We start from the raw sequence: 20,146 nt of genomic DNA, 5'->3' as shown, positions 1-20,146 counted from the left end.
ACTTACACTCACTTGTACCGTGGTTATTAAGGCAATTGCGACAAAGTTTCAGATTCGTAACAATTCAATCGATCTGCTACCAACATGCTCTTGAATGTTTCGCATTGTCGTACGTGATGCGCAGGATCCTTGTATACATGACACTTCACTCTGTTTGGGTCAGCCACCACAGGGCTGCTGGTTTCGGCTTTCAGCTGTCTTGGCGTATCGTGAGTAATTTCAACAGCAGAAGGGTAGTGCGTAAAGGTATGGCCTTGATGTATTTTTACTGGTGCTCGAATATTTTCCACATTTCCAGGAACCGTCAGCTCACAGCAATCCTCAGTGAGCTCCTCCATGAACGCACAAAATTCTCTTACAGTGGCTTTCTCAAAGTTTCTCTTAAAGCGTATCCACTCTAATCTTCTGTTGGCCGGTAGCTTTTCTACCAGCTCCTCTAAAAGCTCCGGGTTGGAAAAATACTCTTCCATTTCACTAGCTATCAGATGGTCGCACAACCTCTGGACGGTTATGCCAAACGAAATCAGCTGGTCTAAACGTTCCGGCCTCGGTGCCTCGGCACGTCGAGCTTGCCCGATCAGTTCTTTGACCAGCAATCCGGGTCTGCCATACAGCTGCTTCAACATTTTTATTACTTGTGGGGCTGCGTTTGGTGAAGTAAACTTAGATTCAACTACTTCTCTTGACGGGCCGGTGAGCGCTTCCTCTAACCGCATTATATTTTCGACCGAGGTAAAGCCACATGCCTCGGTCGACCGATTATAATAGCTGTAGAATATCGGCCATTGCTTCACTGAACCTGAAAAGTTAGGCAGTTTCCTATTCCAGATTCGTCTCGCATGCTCCATGTCGGCTGCAATTGATGTCGTCGGTTCTTGTTTCAGATTTGGCGAACCCTCTCTACTCATCGTACTAGGTTTCGGTAGAGTAGTTTTAGCGCGACCGTTCGTAAACTCATTCACCCCTTTCATCACTTCACTCAAAGCTATACAACTTTTTCTGCTTGCACTTTCATATTGTATTTGCTGTCTCATAGCGTCGTAACTTGAGCGTAGTTTGGCAAATTTCTCTTCGTAAAGTGCTCGTATAGCATCCATTTCCATCTCTTGTTCTCTAGCTAATCGTTCCAGCTTAAGCGCTGTTGCCACAGAACTTCTACTTTTTCGCGAGCTGTTTGATTCGCGGTCCCTTTGGATTAGGGATTTTTCTTCTGACCGTTCGCTCCCGGCATCAACCCTGCTAGGCGCCATCTCCTTTTCTTCTGTCTGCGCCATTATGTTAAGCGTGGGTTTCTTCGCGATTTCAGAATCGCCACTAATGCTACGATTGACCGCATCGAACTCCCGGTCCACGCCTGTGGACTTATTCATTGGGGTCAAATATTTCGTCACGGCCAAGCTACACGTACCGGACGACATTGGACGATGCTATAAATCCGTTAAAGCCAACTGTCAAATCCCAAACAAAATCGGCCCGCTGTGATCCAACACGGCCGGCCCGACGCGAATCTCTTGTCTGCGGTCCTACGTTTTATGGCATCGTCTGATGTCGTCCGGTACGTGTAGCTTGGCCGTCACTGGTGCCAGCTGCGAAGAAGAAGGCTGCAGGGTCTTCTTTATACACGATGCAGAAGGTTCGCCTTCTTGCGACTGGGTTACGCGAGGAGCCCTGTTCGGCCTGCCACTGGTCGCGTGGCCTCTAGCCTCAGCTGCCTCATCCGTTCCACCGCTTTCACACGGAGCACACACCCACCTCATGTTCTTCACATCGCTCGAAACACCAGCGCAATCATAATGCCACCACTTAAAACACTTGTCGCATCGCACCATATCGGCTACCGCATTCTCACGGGTACAACCAATGCAATCGAACTTCTGTTTCGGCATTTTACGCGTTGATCACTATTTAAATCAAACTCTTTAACTTTTAATTTGTAAAAAAGCTTGTGGAAGCGTTATCAAGTCGGTTGTTGAGCGTGGATTTAAAAAAGTATATTTTTCGACTAATTTAAAATATTCACACTTTTTTACAAATCTTCGACTTGTCCCTTTTGTGGATTTTCTGCTTCTGCTTATTTGGATTCCGCATGCCCTTATTTGGTTAGGAATCAGCGCGCGCTGTCCCGATTCCCGATCTTCGATCGTTGACCTGGCGCGCGAACCCTGACCGTTCCGAACATTTCTTTTATCTCTCTCTCTTTCTAGCTCTGTTCGGTGTTTTATGGCACCGTCGATCAGCTTATCGTTTTAATCGATAAGCGCACCTGCCTTTATAATTATCTCGCACTTGTTATTGCTCTTATGTCAACATACAGACGTGTCAACAGGTGTGAATAAGTCCTAGTAGTTCGATTAACGAAGATCAGATTATATAACTGAAAGAGGCCTCGTTAGTTAAGTAACTACAAAGATGAAATATTACATGTGATTTAGTAGTTGTTTAGTGGCGACATTTTTAAGTCGGAACCTCATATTTTCTCTCATTATCTGACTTTTAGGCATTTTGCAAAGTTTCTTAAATCATATATCGGAATACCACTTTCTTCGCCTCATTGTTTAGCTATGCTATGCTTCTGTAAAAAATCAAGGCGATATCTTAAAAATACTCGAAAAACCATGCTAAAGTGTAAAAAAGGTAGGAATTTTTTTGATTCACTAAAATCTATAGTGAATCTATCGGTGGGTGGACTAGTGGACTATACTGCAACGAAATCGAAATCCTAGCACAAGGGTCTCCAAACTACGGCCCGCGGGTCGCATGCGGCCCTCGAGAGCCTACATTATTGTCTATTTTTGACTATTTTTATTACTATTTTTAAAGAAAATGTAATTGTTGCTTTTTAGAGACGTAGACCAAACTAAAATAATAGAAAGCTGTAGGAGTTTTGTATATTATGCTAGTATTTTCTTATAAAGACGAAATTAAAACGTTCGCATTAGATACAGGCAACGGAAAAATGACCCTCAACACCATTATATGTGAAGCAATGCGGTCCGCGAACTGAAAAGTTTGGAGACCCCTGCCCTAGAACATACATTCTCTGTAAAAAGGTTGCCTCATGATCCTCTGTCGTCTCATTTCACGTTCCAAAAGCTGCGTCTAGTTGCTTAGAGTTGCAGAGTTAAACGGCCTTAGTACGGAAAAGCGTCGTAAAATTCTTAAGCTACTTAAGCCAACTACATCGTCCACATTGCTGGTGACAATAATACTGCAATTGATGTGGAAATTCTAAAATACTCGCTTCATTGTTAATGTTTATATAATGAATAGTAAATAAGGTTGTAATTTATTGTCTGTAGCTTCTAAGTCTCATCGAAATAGAGAATTTAAAAAAATGCAGCTATGGTTAGTAAAAATCTCTAATTTCCTACAGTACTGTTTAAAAAAAAAATTGTATAGTTTTGCTGCTTGTATAATGGATAGAGAATAATATAAACCGAGAACCTAGGTTTATAGCTTATATATTTCATACAACTTAAAAATTATTCATAAAATTATGTTATTTTACTTAATTACAGTTATTTATATAACACTCAAACAATTCCTATAAGCTTTAAGGTAGCTTTAATGTTCTAAAACAAATAAAACCTTAGAAAATATCGAATCTGACGGATTAAAACTAAACAAAGAAAATTTCAAACTTTACTAGATCAGAATAGAGTTGACTGTGTCCAATTGAGGGTTTACGACACCAAAGTCATTCTTGACGAAACCCGATAACTACTTTACAATGTCGAATTGGCTATGAAACCCCTGTAAATTAATATCCATTTTTTCCAACGAAAGATAAATATTTTGAATATGTGTTTTGGTAGAACTTCAAAAGTCTTCCATATTTTTGTTTAGTTCATCATTTCCTCTTTTTAGTATATTTACCGGTTCACATAAGGCTTGAACCCATGACGGGTATGTTTTTGAGTCGAGTGAGTTGACGACTACCACGTGACCCCTAGATAGTTGATGAAATACTGCTAAATAAGCAATGCATACAAGCGTTTCCACTTCCATTAACAGCCAACTAGCTGCCGAAACTGAAGTTGCTGACAGCGTAATATAACGATCTTTTTGTTGTAATGCGTGCTGTCTGCTCGGTAGCAATTGCCTCAAGATCGTTATACTTATGGCCACTTACGCAGCCACTTCACGTCATCGCTTACCACATTCCGGCAGTCTCTACTTCTACCTCACCCGTTCCCTGGCCTAGCTTGTCAGCAAACAAAAAAAGAGGAGAATTTCAAAATTCCCTAGTACTGGCACACACACAACACCACCGTCGTCGTCGCCGTCGTAGAGGAGTGGATAAACTCTTGTACAGTATGGACTACAGCCGGGCTCCCATTGGGTAACATCCATCACCGGGGGAATGATAACAGGACGCACACCAAGAGCGAATTCCACGCCACGAGTCACAACAAACTTCACTCTGGACCACTCTGCGCAAGCATCTGCGGGATTTGCCGCGGGGTCACATTAGCCTAATGGGACCATGTCGTCGCGGTACGGTGCCATGCGTCGTCGCACGTTTGTCAACTGCACTCAATTACACCCTTTTATTTTAAAGTTTTTTTTTTGTTGTTGTCGTCGTTTGTTGTCTCCTGTTTTCTCGGGTGCTAAGTGGAAAAATATGTCCCAACAATAAGCGCGAGTTTGAAGCGTACAGTTTTTCGTTAACCATTTTATAGACTTCCGATGTGTGTACCGAAACCCTCGGAGTCACCGGATTTCCGACATAGGTTTTGGTACTCACACCGGAAGCTAATCCCGCTTCCCACCGCATATGCTGGCTGTTATTTTTGTTATACGTAATCTTTCTCTCTTTCTGACTGCTCTTTGACTTAGGTGCTTTCGAGGAAATTGTTACCAGGCTGGCACAGCCCTTCAGTTTTGGTTCTTTGAGCAGTGGTCCCGTTTATTAGTCCTGCGGGAAATCAGACAACGAATTTTAAAAATTAATTTCGATGACTTTCGTTCGTAACCATAATGTTCGCTGCGTGGAATGCGAAGCGGGATGCTGCGAGGAAATCCCAATATGTGACGGCAAGCAGGATGCCTGATGCGTAACGTCACGTGTGCGGTGTGGGATTCGTTTCGTGGGATTAGCTTTTGGCCACTTTTAGGAAGATAAATGGTTCAAGGAGGCTGCCACCGTACTAGTGAGAGGAACCTATTCTCGAATGTTATAATATTAAACTAAAATTTGTGCTGATTGATACCTAATTTTAAGAAAAACTGCCTTGAATGTAATTTCCATAGTTACTATTAAAAAAATGAACTGAAATCATGGACATTGCGGGAATAACTAACTTTTTGCGAAATTCTAGTACTTCGAGTCCTCCCCTACCAACACGACTTTAGCGAACCTTCCCTTTCAGTGTCACAACTTCGTCGTTCCGCTTCGTTGGCGCAGAAAATTGTATTACCCCGATGGGTTGCTTTTCTCGCTCTCGAACTTCGAGGCTGAACGGCTCGTTATCCTGCTTTTTTGATGTCTCATTTATCAGGGAGAAGCCTATGCGTAATCCCCGGACCAAAACCCAAAATCCACCTGATCCGACTCCCGACTTGTATTAGGTTCAGGAGCTGGGAGGTGGGAAGGTAACAAATGACTTTACCATTCACTGCACACGGCGCGCCGTTTGCTCAGAGGGGTGAAATCACTCCTCAGCATCTCGAGGAGGAATGAATAAAACCGACCTTTCCACCCAAAACTAGTGCAATAGAATAATGCAAACCTAAAGACTTACAGTGTTAAAATATTGCAAAAATAATTCCGAGCGCTACAAACATCGCACGTGCCACAAGGAGGCTGTAACTGGAGAGTTCCGTTCCGTTGTTGATGGCGCTAACTCAAGTGAACCGTTAAAAGTCAAATGAAAATTACATTTCCCATATGATGGCACTTCTTTCATGCTGGTTGGTGAAACCTTCGCTCAAACCGCTTTTCAAGGCGGGGAAAAATCAGAAAGGGATGAAAATCCAAACTCCCTAGAGTCATCGTAGAGCACCATGCGAATGTTTTGGGGTGCCCTCTGTAATTTGAAAGGGTTAATAAGTGCCGCTGGTGTGAGGCCCCCATTGCAGGTACTGTTCCATAAATCTTTGCCATGGCGTGCTGCAATTGGGATGTATTTTGTCTACCCTTTTTCTCGCAGAGACGCTCACATAAGAGTTATCGTTTGTCAAAACAGACGGGTTAATTGACATAGCCGCGTGAAGTGGATTTGCGTGAAGTTGAGATAAAATAATTACCCAGTGTACCAAAAGGTTAAGTGCGTTCGTCACTTAGCCGGTGGCGTCTGTACCGGAAGTGATCACGCTTTTTCGTGCAGCTAAAGTGATTGTCGTTAGCATTGCCGCGGGTATTATTATATTTTACATGCAGTACGACAAAATGTGAGAATATTTTACAACAAAAAATTCAAGATCCGGCGACAGACATGATGTTGATCAATTCTTCAAATTAGTTGTTTGTTTACATTTTTATAACGACATCATTCGGTATCGGTTTTAACCTATCCCCGTACCAGATGTTCTACCGTTTTCCAGAGTGATCCGGACTTTTAGGCTGGGTTCAAATTGATATGTGAATAATTAACGCAGCCAATGGTCTCATCACTTTGACCAGAGGTATGACCAGATGCGGGATTGATTTGTTTCATCATTACACGAGCCCGATAGAGCTTTTTGCTGCATACGATATGAAGCGACACACATACTTCTTCGTGTCAGAGAAATCGCCCGTAAAGATTGACCGGTAGGTTTCCGGGAGGGAGCTTTAGAGGCAAGAATAAACAAATATAAGAGACAAGAAAAGAGGCATAAAAAACAGCAACCATTTGGGATATTAACGGAACGGCTGCAAACGTTGTTCTTTTTTCTTAGTTTTTCCTTCCTATCTTGTTTTTTCTCAGAGTTTGTAAGAAGCCGCCTGCTGTGGTTCCCTGTGCACCCAGCCGTTTGTTCAAGAAAAGTAGATATTCAAGGGATGTCATGAATACTGGAACCGTTTTGGAAGCATGTCGTACAGCTGCTCCGGCATTGGTGGTCGTAGTGGTTATGATGTAAGAGATCCTACGATTTGCTCGAATCGCAAAAGAGTAAAACCGTCCATTCCTTTGCTCGGATGTCGAGAAGATCTTCTGGTGGAAGAGTTGTTTAACGCCTGGAAAGATACTCGCTGCCGTGCAGTAACCGTATCGAGTTTCCGTGAGCCAATCATCTTGCAGAGTGTGCAGGTTTGTTCGAAACGTCAACGAACCGAAAGAAAGTGATGACAACCGCTGGCTGGTGCTGGCAGTGGTGATGGCGAGGAAAGGGAGGCACACCAAAAACCCGACGTAGAATGTGTGCATGGTAATAAAAATGCATCCACGCACAGTTTGTGGTCTGCATTAATTAAGCAAAATCCGAAACCTACTGCCGCCATCAATGGGACATTGGTATCTCTCGTAGTAATGTAGGTATCTGCATCTCTCCGTCGCTCTGGGATCTTCTGAATGATTGTTGCAACAGGACGGCAGCAACGGCTCTGCTTTCTAGATACCACATCTCGGAGACCAGTTTGCAATCAGCCTTCGATGAGTGTGGTCATCGTTCAAATTCAAGTTCCAGGTTAGGATAAGCTCCAAAGAGTTGGAACCGAATATAGGAGACATCTGTGATGGTGATGGGTCTGATTCCTCAATAGCATACAAAAATTGTGTATATGCTATTGGATGCAGTTGATTACACATAATGGCACCATAAATGTTCCCAGTATGACCAGAATTTCTAGCAGATATATATGAAAAATACACTATATTCGTTCGCAATATTCGTTTCCCATCCGTACCGTAAGGACTATGTTGTACTAACAATTCTCGGAAGCTTATTAAGGTCGGCATGACTTCGTATATCGTTACGCCAAAAAGAATAACAAAATGTATTTGGATACCTCTATAACACTTTGAGTGCCATGGCTATCATATATGATAGCCAGGGATAACTAACTTGAAATCTTAATATCTTGTGACACATAGGGCGGTTTATTATGATTTTTTCAAACAGATAAAAAAGTTAAATAACTTTGTAATGTATACGGTTTTAGTAAATTTTTGTTTATTTCCTTTTTATAGAATAATTCATTGATACCCATAAATGATGAAACATCGAGAATATAAATGCAAAATAACAATTCCTTCAATCAATATAATGCAGCCACATATATTTTAGTTATAATTTGAGTTCTCGAATTGTCTAATATACAGCAGATGTTAGTTAAAATATAAAGTAAATGTCAACATACGTTGTTTACATGATCGCTTTTCAATGAAACATCGTGCTGAAAAGAAATGTATACATAACATTAAACTGTTGTTTTCCCGATTTAATGATCAAAACAAAGCAAAGCAATGAAAATATAACAATAAATCAGCCAAAATTGTATTAAAATTCATTATTTTCGCCATCCTTTAGTTTTTTTATATTCAATTACACTTCTCTGGGGGCCATTACCTGTCATATATGATAGCCATAAAAATGTAAACAAAAAGTGTTTGGCTCCCAGGGAAACATAATCAAAAGTGGTCTGGCACTAAAGTGATAAGCTATTAAAATCTCTATAACTGTGCATCGCCTAAAAAATCTCATAAATCCGTTGGAGTTGGATAGAAGCGACCGAAACACCTGGGGGATGATCGATTGAAAGCTTATTGGGGCTCTTTTACGTGGTAGTGAAAAAGTTTAGAAAACCTTCTATATAAGACAGACCTTCAGGCTCCAAGTCGATCTTAGTTGATCCGTCCCAAACGCTTATTTGCCTTACAAAGCAAAAAAAAAAAAACACAGTTCAGATCACACGGATTGGCAGCAACGTGTCTATGGTGCAAACTGTATACGCCCTCTTGGGCTGGCTACCATTTATGAACGTCGACGAGGTGGTGGCAAACAAAAAAAGTAAATAACAATAAAAATCACCAGTTCAAATGGGCTGCTCCAAAAGGGAAGAACACACCGCGAAAGACACACGTTCACGGTAGAGGCCAGTTCAGATCGGGGCGGTTCCGCGTACATAAATCAATATTAACGATACACCTTAAACCGTTTTCGAGACAGAGGGGAGACCTCGAGGATGTTCCGGTGGTCCCGTGCAGGGCGAAGAGTGGAGCATTACACATGTGGTATGTGCAAAATTTATATGAGAACGGGCAGCTTGCACCTAATTAGTATGTTAATTGTCAATTTATTTCTAACAGGAAAATTGATTACCAACCAGATCGAGAGGCTGCTTCAAAAGGCTACTCTCTCTATCTTTCTTTCTCTTTTTTCTTTTTTTTTCTTTTTACTTTTCTTTCTCTTTTTCTCTCTCTCTATTTTTCTGAATAGTTAGTTCCTTCTTCTTAGGGACATAGAAAGGACATGCAAAACGGTGAGTAATAACTAAAATAATCACCCCTAACCACATTGCTTCATTGTCCACCGTGCTAATTTGTGTATATTCGCTGTCCTGCTAGCGCCAGGCTTAATCGCGGCAGTCCAAGTCATATAAGTTTTGGAGAGCTTGGGCAAGCTGCAAGGAAGTCCGTTATTTTGTTGTCCATAATTCATTCCTACTCACCCTGTGCAAGTATGTTGTGTATGATGTAGTGTGTGCACGGGAGAGGCAGGATCGTTTGCATATTCTTAATTTCTGGCGCAGCTTGGTGAGATCCGTGGCTGGAGAGGAATGGCAGAAAAGCCTGTTATTTCGAGTAGCGAACTTAACCAAAATGGCCAAAACGAATAAACTTTTGTAGGAAGTATAGAAGAATTCAATAAATTACGTGACATTAGAAAATTGCAAATATATTAAAATAATAATTTCTATAATCATATATCAATCATATATAATATAGAAATTTGTGTAAGTCTCTAAAACAGGTGTCTCCAAACATCGGTCCGCATGCCGCGTTCGGCCCTCGAGTGCCTGTAATGCGGCCCACGATGACTTTATTATTTGGATTATTTTTTCTAAAGACCTAAATCAAGCTTTGATAATTGAAAGCATTAGAAATGAGATGAAATTAGATAATTTTCTCATCAAAACGATTTTTAAAAGATAACTCAATAGCTGAAAGTATCTTTAAAATGACACTCAACATTTTTTTGCGAAGCAATAAGGCTCACGATCTGAAAAGTTTAGAGACCCCTGCTCTAGAGCATGTAAACTACCAGTATAAATCTTCTGGAAATTTGAAGGCTAATAATTTCATATTTCTTAACCTTGTTAAAATATTCCCATTTTCAGCGCTGCAAACTACACCGTAAAATTATAGGCGCTTTAAATTCAAATTTGTCCCAATACTTAATCTCACCGAAAGCACAGACAGACTAATTTTTCCCTCTCCACATCCTATTTGCAGCTCGCACAATTTCTGCAACAGAACTACAGGGTTTTCCCTACTTCAATCCCTTCATTCGTTTCCCAGGAGCAACGATGCGTCCTAAAATCAGTTGCTTAAATACACAAACCGTTCCGGCAAACCAAACATCTCGTCCTTCAAGCAGCAGTTTGGTCAACGTAGCGCCCAAAAAGAAGCAAAGCAGAAAACGCAAATTGATGAAAAGAAGGGAACAGCATAATAGCACAGCTACAGTAACAGTAATAGAAACAATAAAGTATTAATGGCAAACCAAAACCGCGTGCCTGCACACAACCTGAAGATAGTACAGTGTGCAAACACAGAGCCGCAGCGTTGCCGCGCTTGTGCAAGGGGTGACCGCGGGGCATGAACCAGCCATCCAACATCCACAATAACAGCCGCTCTGATGTGCGCGTTTTTTTGTGCTGCTATCTGTCCACGTTCCCGCAAAAGCGCGTCTGAGAGTTTCACGAAAATGGAAAAATTGATAGGACCACCCCTTTAATGAAGCCCTAATTATAGAGTGCGTCCGGAGCTTGTAGCACCCACGTTGGCACCGTTGCGCTGAAATGCATCGCCCATCGGTGGTAATGGACGAGGGCGAAAGGATGGCGTAGAGTGGCGTGGATGCTGAGTAGCACATCCTCCTGATTTTATGCAGCCGTTGTCAGTCTGAGCCTTGTTAGACGTTTATTTTCCTTGTCTTAAGCTTTTTTTATTATTCTTGTAAATTTAGTGTCTCTTTCTTGCACCCGCGTGTTTGGCAATGCCCCTTTTCTTGTACTAGGGTTTGGATTATGGGATCGGTTCAGCACTTGGCACCTTGTGCACTCAGCTCACTTGGTTTTACTGTCAGTGCTTTGGCCTTGGTAAAGAGGTGTTACGATCCGTACTGAGCCATTCAGCAAGCATTCCATAAGGTCAACGTGGTGAAAGATTCCGGGTCAATTTCGCAAACACCCCGTTTAATTACGGCTACGACCTTCCCGCTTCGGTATCGTGAAATAATGAGTGAGAGAGAGAGATGTATATATATAGAGAGAGAGAGAGAGAAAAGAGAGAAGGAGATAGATTGGAGAAGGAGGGGATCCTCTGGATCTTCTCTTCCACACTGTTAGCTTTCAGGTGGCAATGTGCTCATAAATCTTCAAACACAGCAGCTCCGGATCGTGGCCGCCGATGGCGCAGATGGCGCGTGATTTGCCATGGGAAGGACCAGAGTGGAGACGATGTTTCTCCAGACACCCCCTTTAGGACCAACCGCGTCGTTTTATTCAGAGCTATAGTTTAGGCGGTGTTGCACTGATACATGATTTATCGGTCCCAGCAAAATTCGGATCTTGGATCCTGGTCACGGCACCAACTCTGTTACTCTCTAAGAATCTCCTCTATACTTTCGCTTTGGCTGTTTTTCTGCCATAAGACGGCAAGAATGGGATGATGGCTATTGTCTTACTATATTCCCCTCTTCATTTCTCTTAACCTCATTGCGCAATCGCCACACGTTGCTGGTAATGTGTGTAGGCGCTGATAAACAAAGGATTCAGCTAATATGACAAACATCGTTTTCCTAAAAACAAAAAAAGACAAGAATTTTTATTTTCCCGCGCTAAGACCACCGGCAGTGCTGGGCGATAAGAGTTACGAGCTCTTGTTGGACATGCCCTATCCCCATCCCTCGATGACAGCCGAGCGCACTTGCTGCTGCTGGAACGAGCGATGATGATCGCACGGAAAAATAGGGGTAGGCGAGAGCGCAAAATTTAATTTCGATATTTATTGACCACATCTCATGGACGTGAAAAAGTGGAGATCCAGATAAAATCGATGTGGGATCGGGTAGGACCTGGACGGAGTGTGGTTACTCTGGTTCTCACATGAATATTTATACTTTTTGCCTTTTGGAGAGTTGCAGAACTGGGTGGCAATTTGAAAGGTTTTTTTTGGGGTTGAGGGGGGGGGGGGAATTGAAGGGGATTTTGAGAATGAGCGGTGCAAGAAAACTCACCAGCCATGATAAATGGCCGGCTGGCTAAAAAGGCTACACTCTCGTCGCCAGTGTAATTTGTACCTAATGCAAGGACTATTGTTACGAATTGTTTTTTTTTAAGAAATTCGTTGATATCGTGACTTTAATGGTTTGATCATCATACTATATCGTAGTGTACCATATTTGTTATATAGGTCCTATTAAAATACACTATTTAAAGTATAGCTGCATGTAAATGATGTTAACCATTTAAGAAAACCAAATCACACCATTCTTCTTCTTCTTATTAGCCGCAACAACGGTTGTCGGCCAATGTCTAGTTGTATCACTAGTGAGCTTGGCTTTCAGTGGCTTATTGATTACACATAGCAGGATAGTCAGTGTTACGTATGGGGGCACAGTACATTTGGGGTATGAACTAGTGATGTGATGTATGGAGCGCACATACGGCTCCGATCCAACTCCGACTATTGTTAGTTCGATTCCAACTCCGGCAAAATGGAACCACTAGATCCGCTCGGAGTCGGAGTCGTTCGGAGTCGTCCGGAGTCGACGACTCCGAACGACTCCGAACGACTCCGTCTCCGGGCGACTCCGGACGACTCCGGACGACTCCGAACGACTCCGGACGACTCCGAACGACTCCGGATGACTCCGACTCCAGGCGACTCCGTAAGACTCCGTAAGACTCCGGACGATTCCGAACGACTCCGGATATTGCAGCGCGGACCTACCTTCCGGAGTCGATTCCGAATTTATCGGAGTCGGATCGGAGTCGACTCCAGATTTTCGCCAACTTTACTTATCACTAGTATGAACCCATTACGGGCATGTTGTTAAGTCGTACGAGTTGACGACTGTACCACCAAATCCACCAAAAAAAGCACATCATTGCAACACATTTTTTATAACGCACTCAATAAATCAGAGCACACCATAGCAACACTCCCGGAAGAGTTCAGGACAAACCGTTTATTGTTATAAAATTGTGACACACTTATTCAAACAACCGAAACGCGCATGATAAGCAAAGCTGGCGTGCACTGCAGCAAAGTAGGTAACCTTCTTTCACAAAAACATCCCAAAGTACAGCATAGACACATATCAACAAATACCTTACAGCAGTACAGTTTATAGATTTGCATCGCATATCAACAACCTTTAATTAGAACAAAAATAAAACCATATGTACGAAACCTATCATTTTTAGTATAAATAAAACCATCTTCGTTCATGATAGGTCAGATTAATTCGGACTGTTAGAATATGACTATGCCCTTCTTGCAATAAAACGACTTTTCATTGAAAGAGTTTGGAGTGTAAGTCCCCTTCGATAAGTGGCGACGAAGCTCGCCGACTACTGTGCGTACATTCTATCATCACATTGCACTCTAACATCTCTCTCTCTCTCTCTCTCTCTCTCTCTCTATCTCTCTCTATCTCTTTCTCGCTCTCTTGTAGCCCTGCTCACGATAGAACACATTAATATGACATGGCCCGGTCAACAATCATTCTCCGGGATGCTTGGTCCCTGTCTGCAGCCTCTCCATCCTTGTAGACAACCGATATCCAACAGGTCTCGCTAAACCTAATCCAGCCATCGAGCTTGCTGTGCACGCTTGCGCCTCGTGCTAAACATGGGCTCGGTGTTGAACACCTTCTTGGTGGGGCATGAGTCCGGCATGCTCATCATATGCCCATCCATCGTATCCTGCCAACCTTCACTACCGTCAGGATGCTCGATTTGCCGTACAGTTCAGCATGCTCGTGGTTCATTATTCTCCTTCAAACTTCATGCTCGAACACATCACCAAAGATGGAGGATGTGTTGCTCAAACACGCCCAGAACGTTTGCATCCTCCGCTCGAATGGTCCAAAACTCGTGTCCATAGAGCACCACCGGGCGAATCAATGTGCGATATATCTCACATTTCGTCTGGGCTCGAAGTCTTCTGGATCTCATCTTCTGGAGCCTATAGTATGAACGATTTCCCTGCAAAATACGTGTCCGGATTTCGCTGATGTTGTTGTCCGAAGTAACGACCGTCCCAAGATAGCAGAACTCCTTTACTATCTCGAGATTGTCACCGTCATCTAATACACTGCTTCCCAGATGGTCGGAGCGAAGCAGGACTTCGTTTTCGTTGCATTGATTTTCAATTCAATTCTTGCTGCTTCGTGTTTGAGTCGTGTGTACGCCTCACACACCTTCGTTGATTCGTCGATGTCATCCGCGAAGCCAATAAATTGGAGAGACCGGTAGAGGATCGCGCCACGGATGTCGTTGTCTAGCCCCGCGCTTCGAATGACACCTTCCAGGGCGATGTTGAAGAACAGACAGGAGAGTCCGTCACCTTGCCTCAGACCCCTGTGAAATTCGAACGATTGTGACATCAAATTCGACACTCACCTTGCACTGCACCCCGTTCATGGTGGTCTCTAACAGCTGGATCAACTTCTCAGGGAAGTGCTACCGCTGCATGATGTTCACTCCAACATACAGTGCTATATCTGTTCGCTAAGTACGTAGGACGACCTCGAACGTTAAAGATCCACTAATGCACGGGGGTTACATTAATACTAAAACATAAATGAAAAAAGTAAAATGAAACAAAAAATGTAAATGTTTTGTTTTCTGTCCATTTTGTTTTTAAAACTAAAATAGTTCATATGATTAAGCCGTTATTACGAGAAATAAAAAAGGTTTACAATTAAAAAATAAGAAGCCCAACTAAAACTCCACAACAGTCGGTAATGAACAAAGTACAGTGATTTTCAACCTTTTTCAGCTTTTCTCCGCATGTAGGGTGCATGTAGGATTTCATTCCCCACTCTCAAGTTCAGGAGTGGGAGAGAGCGTGGCAACCCATGGTATTTGGTTAAATTTTTAACCAAAATTCCCTACAAAAAAAGTAAAAATGTCCACCCTTTGTGGGGTGGGTATTCCCCACCGGTTGAAAATGCTGGAATATTACATCCAGAGAACCATTAGATTTTTTATTTCTTCACATCTTTGTTGCAAGAGCAACAAATCGATTGGTTTCATTTTTAATTATTTTCATGAACAGTATCGTACACGTTTTAAACCAACCAAACCAACACCAACACAAGATAATCCCGAATTAATTTAGAGGGCAAATATGCGGTCGCCTTCAAGATCAAACATGAAAATCTCAACGTGCTGCCGCAAAATTTTCATAGAGTCGGGTCATAATATTGTCCACTAACTTGGATGTACAGGGTGGCATCGTAACAATAATTTGTCATAAAATTCCAACCAGATTTTATTTATCCTTGGAATCGATATTTACCATATCTTCAAGCAGTTTAATTAAATTGTACAGTCCCAATTGTACAGTACAATTGTTTGTCCCCAAGATATGCTATTCATATGTAACTCAAATGAATGATGTCGTGGCAGATTTTGCAGCAAATGTCTCGAAATACTAAAGTCCAATCGCCTCAAATATGGAGAAGCTGCAGGCCATTTAGATGAGCTGATGGAATAAGGAAATATTTTCCTTACGCTATTCCTGGATAATTGAATCCTGTTGAAACCAAAAAATACTTTAACTCAAGGAATTTAATGGCTTTTGATAGCTTGTTGCAAATAGTTTAACATGATTAGTTTAACTCCCCTGTCAATGAATAACAATTGGAATTTATTTTTTTGTGGATGTAGCTCTTCAAACCAACCTTGGTGATTCATTTTGATATCGTTAGACTGCTACTTGACGGCTGGCATATTACGAAGACATGCACGAAGACATTGGGGTCCTTTCCGTTTTAAGTTGGTAGGCTGAAATTTCAGCCTGTCAGCTGTTTGCATTGTATAACAGTTTTAGAGCAGCTATCTAAGTGGGTATAATATACAGATGGGCTTATCCCAAGGTGTATGAATTTAGAAGGCTGATTTTTATCGCTTCTGCTTCTGAATGAAGATTTTAAGAGTGTTTTGTGTATTCTCCAAGCCTCCAGAAAGCTTGTTTGAACAAAAAATTTCACCCATCCTGTCAAAAAGTGATATTGAAATTTGGTCATAAAAAACATGCTATGAGACCACCTGGACTACAAACACTTTGATTTTGGATTCCATCACCAGATCTACTCGGATTCCATCACCAGATACTCGAATCTAATTCTAGCTTTGAGGCTAGAATAATCTAAACTGAAAATTGCAGGCTAGTTTTGTGTGTGGTTTTGTATGGAGTTACATGATTTCAGCCACCAACTGTCAAACTCCATACAAAAAACTGACTAGAATCATGAAGGGCCCCTTTGTTTATTTCGAAAAAATAGTAAATAAGTATAGTAAATAGTAAATAAGTAAAGTAAAAATAGTAAATAGTAAATCCGTCAAAATTTACGCACTGGTTTGACACGCTGTGTCAAGAAACACAATAAGGACAACAAGAAACACAATGTGTCATGAAACACATTCGAGTAAGTGTATCAATTCTACGTTGCCACCCTGTACACACACTCTAGTTAGAGAATACCTACTTCCAAGTAGTAACACTAGAGGGCACTGTGGTTAGCAAAAACAACGTTCCATTCTTTCGTTACCATGCTACCGCCACACTGACTATTTAATCGATAGTGACGGCGTTCAGCGATGACTGACGCAGTTTTCAAGCAATAGCCGTAGTGAAAACACAGCTCCCTACAATCGGATGGGTGGTAAAGGCAAGAAAAAGAAGGGAGCCAAGGATTCGTCCGGCGGGGGCGCTACTGGGACCGGTCAAGCAGGAAGTGGTGGCGGAGGTGGACCTAGTACTCCAGCAAAAGACAAACCAGAGGCGGAGGAGGGCGACGAAGAGGATGGTGAGGCAAAACCCAAAAAGGGCAAGGGCAAGAAGGGCAAAGGCAAGGGCAGCAAGTCGTCTAAGTACCAGGGTGACATATTCAACGAGGCGGCCATGGAGAACGCGTACTACATCTGTCACAACATCCAGGATGTACTCAAGTCACGTGGGTTCGCCTGGCCCGATGGTCAAAAGAAGAAGAAGAAGGGGAAAAAGTAAATGAGGAGGCCGACGTTGCCCAATCACGGATAGAGATCGTTAACAGAAGGCGTTTCATCCATTTTAAAGAATTATTATTTTTGGAAGGAAATCTCCTGTGTTCAGAAGTGTGTAAATAAAACTAAACGATCAGCAGCGTCGCTTAAGTGTGTTGTTTGTGTGTGTTTAGCTACTTTTCTAGGTAACTATCCGTTAAAATTATCGCGCCTATTTGTGCGAAAGTTACTTGCGATGGGAGCTATAACTCGGAAGAGTGGTACTCTCGAGCCTCAAGCTCTCGGCTATCTTCGTTCCGGCATCAATCAACCCGTGGAAGTGCCCTTCGGCCATATGCAGGGAATCCGACCCCCATACATCGTTTTGTATGTCATCAATCAGCTTCTGCAATCCCGTGGAATGTCGCTTCAAAAAAAATCCACTGCCGCCCGCAGTGCATACCCGTATCAATCAAATCCCTGGAGCATTTCCCTGAAAAGAGCGCCCGGTTTTCGAGTCTCCTCCGTTTTTCCCTGGCGATTTTTTGGCTTTGAGTATACAGGTAGTTCGAACCATGGTGAGATCTCGTGATCAGCTGGATGTCACTCCAGTGCTCCCTAATAGTCGAAATGATTCCCAGCACCAGTTTTTTGCTTTTTTAATCTGTAAAATAAAATAGGCGTCGGTAAGCCGTATTCGAGCTATCACGCTCCAGCGTCCCTGTACGAGAGGCAGCAGGATTGATTGACTGACTCAGCGCTCCGGATTCGACAGAGGTCTAAAACAAACACATCACCCCAGGAACCCAACGAAACTGCTGGAATCACTGGTGTATCGGGTCGTATACGCTCGGTCAAGCAGGATGGAAGCGAAATGGGCATTTAAATTCGAATCCTCTCCTCGTGTTTTCCCTTGTTTTTGATTTTTATGGTATGTCGCCACGTGCCCTTCTTTGCTCCACGTTACTTTTCCCTGAATTCAACAGACGACACACACAACAGACGATCCCCCTAACCCAGAATACTCATACACCTTATGGCAGGCTCTAGTCTACCCTGCCGGTGTGCCCAGTGCGATGGAATTACCTTTGGATCACGCTGCACAGCATGCAAATTGATGATTAGTAAAATAAAAATGGAATAAGAAAAAGGATAACGCAAAACGAAAAGCAGTAGGTGGTAACTAAATGAAATCGGTGAAGATGATGCGAAATATGGTGTATGGTGCCCGTGCGATCGACTCTGTAGTTGAGTTTTCATGCACACGCATCTCTTCACCTAGTACGACTGTTTTATGCGCCCGAACAATGCACGCATATCGGCAAATCAGTGGCTCATCTGTTATCACAAAAAGCAGAATAAATAACTTACATGTCATTTACAATGTTAGCGGCAAAATGAAAGTTTTCGAGCTCCAAAAACGCTACCGAACGCGTTAGCTGTGTGAACTCAAGCGCATAACCTCAACCCTTGTTCGCGTTTCACTGAAAGGTTATGTTATTGGTATATTTTTTTGTTTTTTTTTTTTCTCTTTTCTGTATCTCTATGTCGAGAACCGAGCTTACCAGGTCATGCTCTACATCAAATAGTAGTCGTAAAAGAAGTCTTTAATGGACACGCATATGATCCAATCATGGAGCCTGACTGACTTGATTTCGAAGTGATATGATCATCAATCATTGCCAACCGAGAGTACGCGCAGCGGTATTTCCCTAAGCCCGTGGCGAGTAAATGAAGCAACCAACCAAACACCAAAAAGTCACAAACACATACAGTCATGGAAACAAACGTGTTCAGCAATATGCGCAGCCTCCATTTAACTTGACGCAAATCGAGTTGACGTGGGAGTCATATTAGGCGGTGTTTATCCTCGTCGCTTGTTCCGGAGCACATCGACATAAGGGTTGAGAAGATAAGCGATTAAGACTCTGTTGCGTTGTGATGATCCTTTCCTCTTTCCCATTCAGTTTTTGATAGCAGCAGCGGCGGCAGCTGAAGCTACTGGTCGAACGCGATACAAACATCGTTCAATACGAGTGGCCAGATTGGATTGTCGACTATCATTAGGGTGTTTTGCAAGGGGTTTCGAGACGTGATAATAAATTACGCTACTAACGGCTGCCCTGATTACAATCGAACTGAACATTTGCAATTAAATTTAATTAAGAAAAGGCAAAGACCGGTAACAACGGGAAGCAATGAGCAAGGAATGATGAGTGCCAAAGTCTTATGACAATTTGTTGATGAGTGTCCAGTATCTTGTAAATAGGAGGGCGCTTGGACGAGACCCTAAACATTTATGATATTACTTCGGCATAAGGCATTATGTGGTGGTTACTATCGGCGCTATTCCTACCAAACGTCGTTCCAGGTCGTTCCAAACGTCGTTCGGTTTCCAGGAAATTGAGATTAACATCTTTGCATGCCATTTGTTCGCATTCCAAGACCATAGGCATATGCTTTCGGATGCCAAGGGCTGCTGTCATAACCTATCTTTGATTTAATCGAACTTGGGCGAAAGCTTCACAAGGTGACAACAGTGATCTCTTTTCATGTTCATCTATGCAGCTGAAGAACACGTACTGCAGCAGCGAACGCTTTCTCGGCCATCTCACAGCATCGCTCGCTGCAGAAAATCCCGTGGTGACTGCAAGACTGCCAGAGCAGAAAGTTCTACGCATCGAGGCAGCTCCACGCGGGGCTGTATAATTACACCCTAATTTTTCAATCATCTCCTCTTCATCGTCCCATAAATTATCTCCCGAAGGGGCTCGCTCG

The 20,146-nt window shown here is 42.6% G+C and overlaps 1 protein-coding gene across 1 annotated transcript; it reads left to right on the top strand.

Annotated features, from left to right (window-relative positions):
• The first annotated feature begins 16,906 nt into the window (after window positions 1-16,906).
• On the top strand, window positions 16,907-17,840 carry LOC120954195 (small lysine-rich protein 1). Its single transcript, XM_040374626.2, has one exon. The coding sequence runs from the start codon at window positions 17,043-17,045 to the stop codon at window positions 17,391-17,393; it is 351 nt and encodes a 116-aa protein (XP_040230560.1). The 5' UTR covers window positions 16,907-17,042; the 3' UTR covers window positions 17,394-17,840.
• The last annotated feature ends 2,306 nt before the right edge of the window (window positions 17,841-20,146 follow it).

This window comes from Anopheles coluzzii, chromosome X (assembly GCF_943734685.1).
Source record: "Anopheles coluzzii chromosome X, AcolN3, whole genome shotgun sequence".
In the NCBI taxonomy this organism is placed as follows: domain Eukaryota; kingdom Metazoa; phylum Arthropoda; class Insecta; order Diptera; family Culicidae; genus Anopheles; species Anopheles coluzzii.
Note: the sequence above shows the minus strand (reverse complement) of the source record. Positions and strands in the feature narration are given on the sequence as shown.

Bases quoted from the DNA above. Each gene is read 5' to 3' on its own strand.
- LOC120954195 (XM_040374626.2), top strand. From the start codon at position 17,043: ATGGGTGGTAAAGGCAAGAAAAAGAAGGGAGCCAAGGATTCGTCCGGC.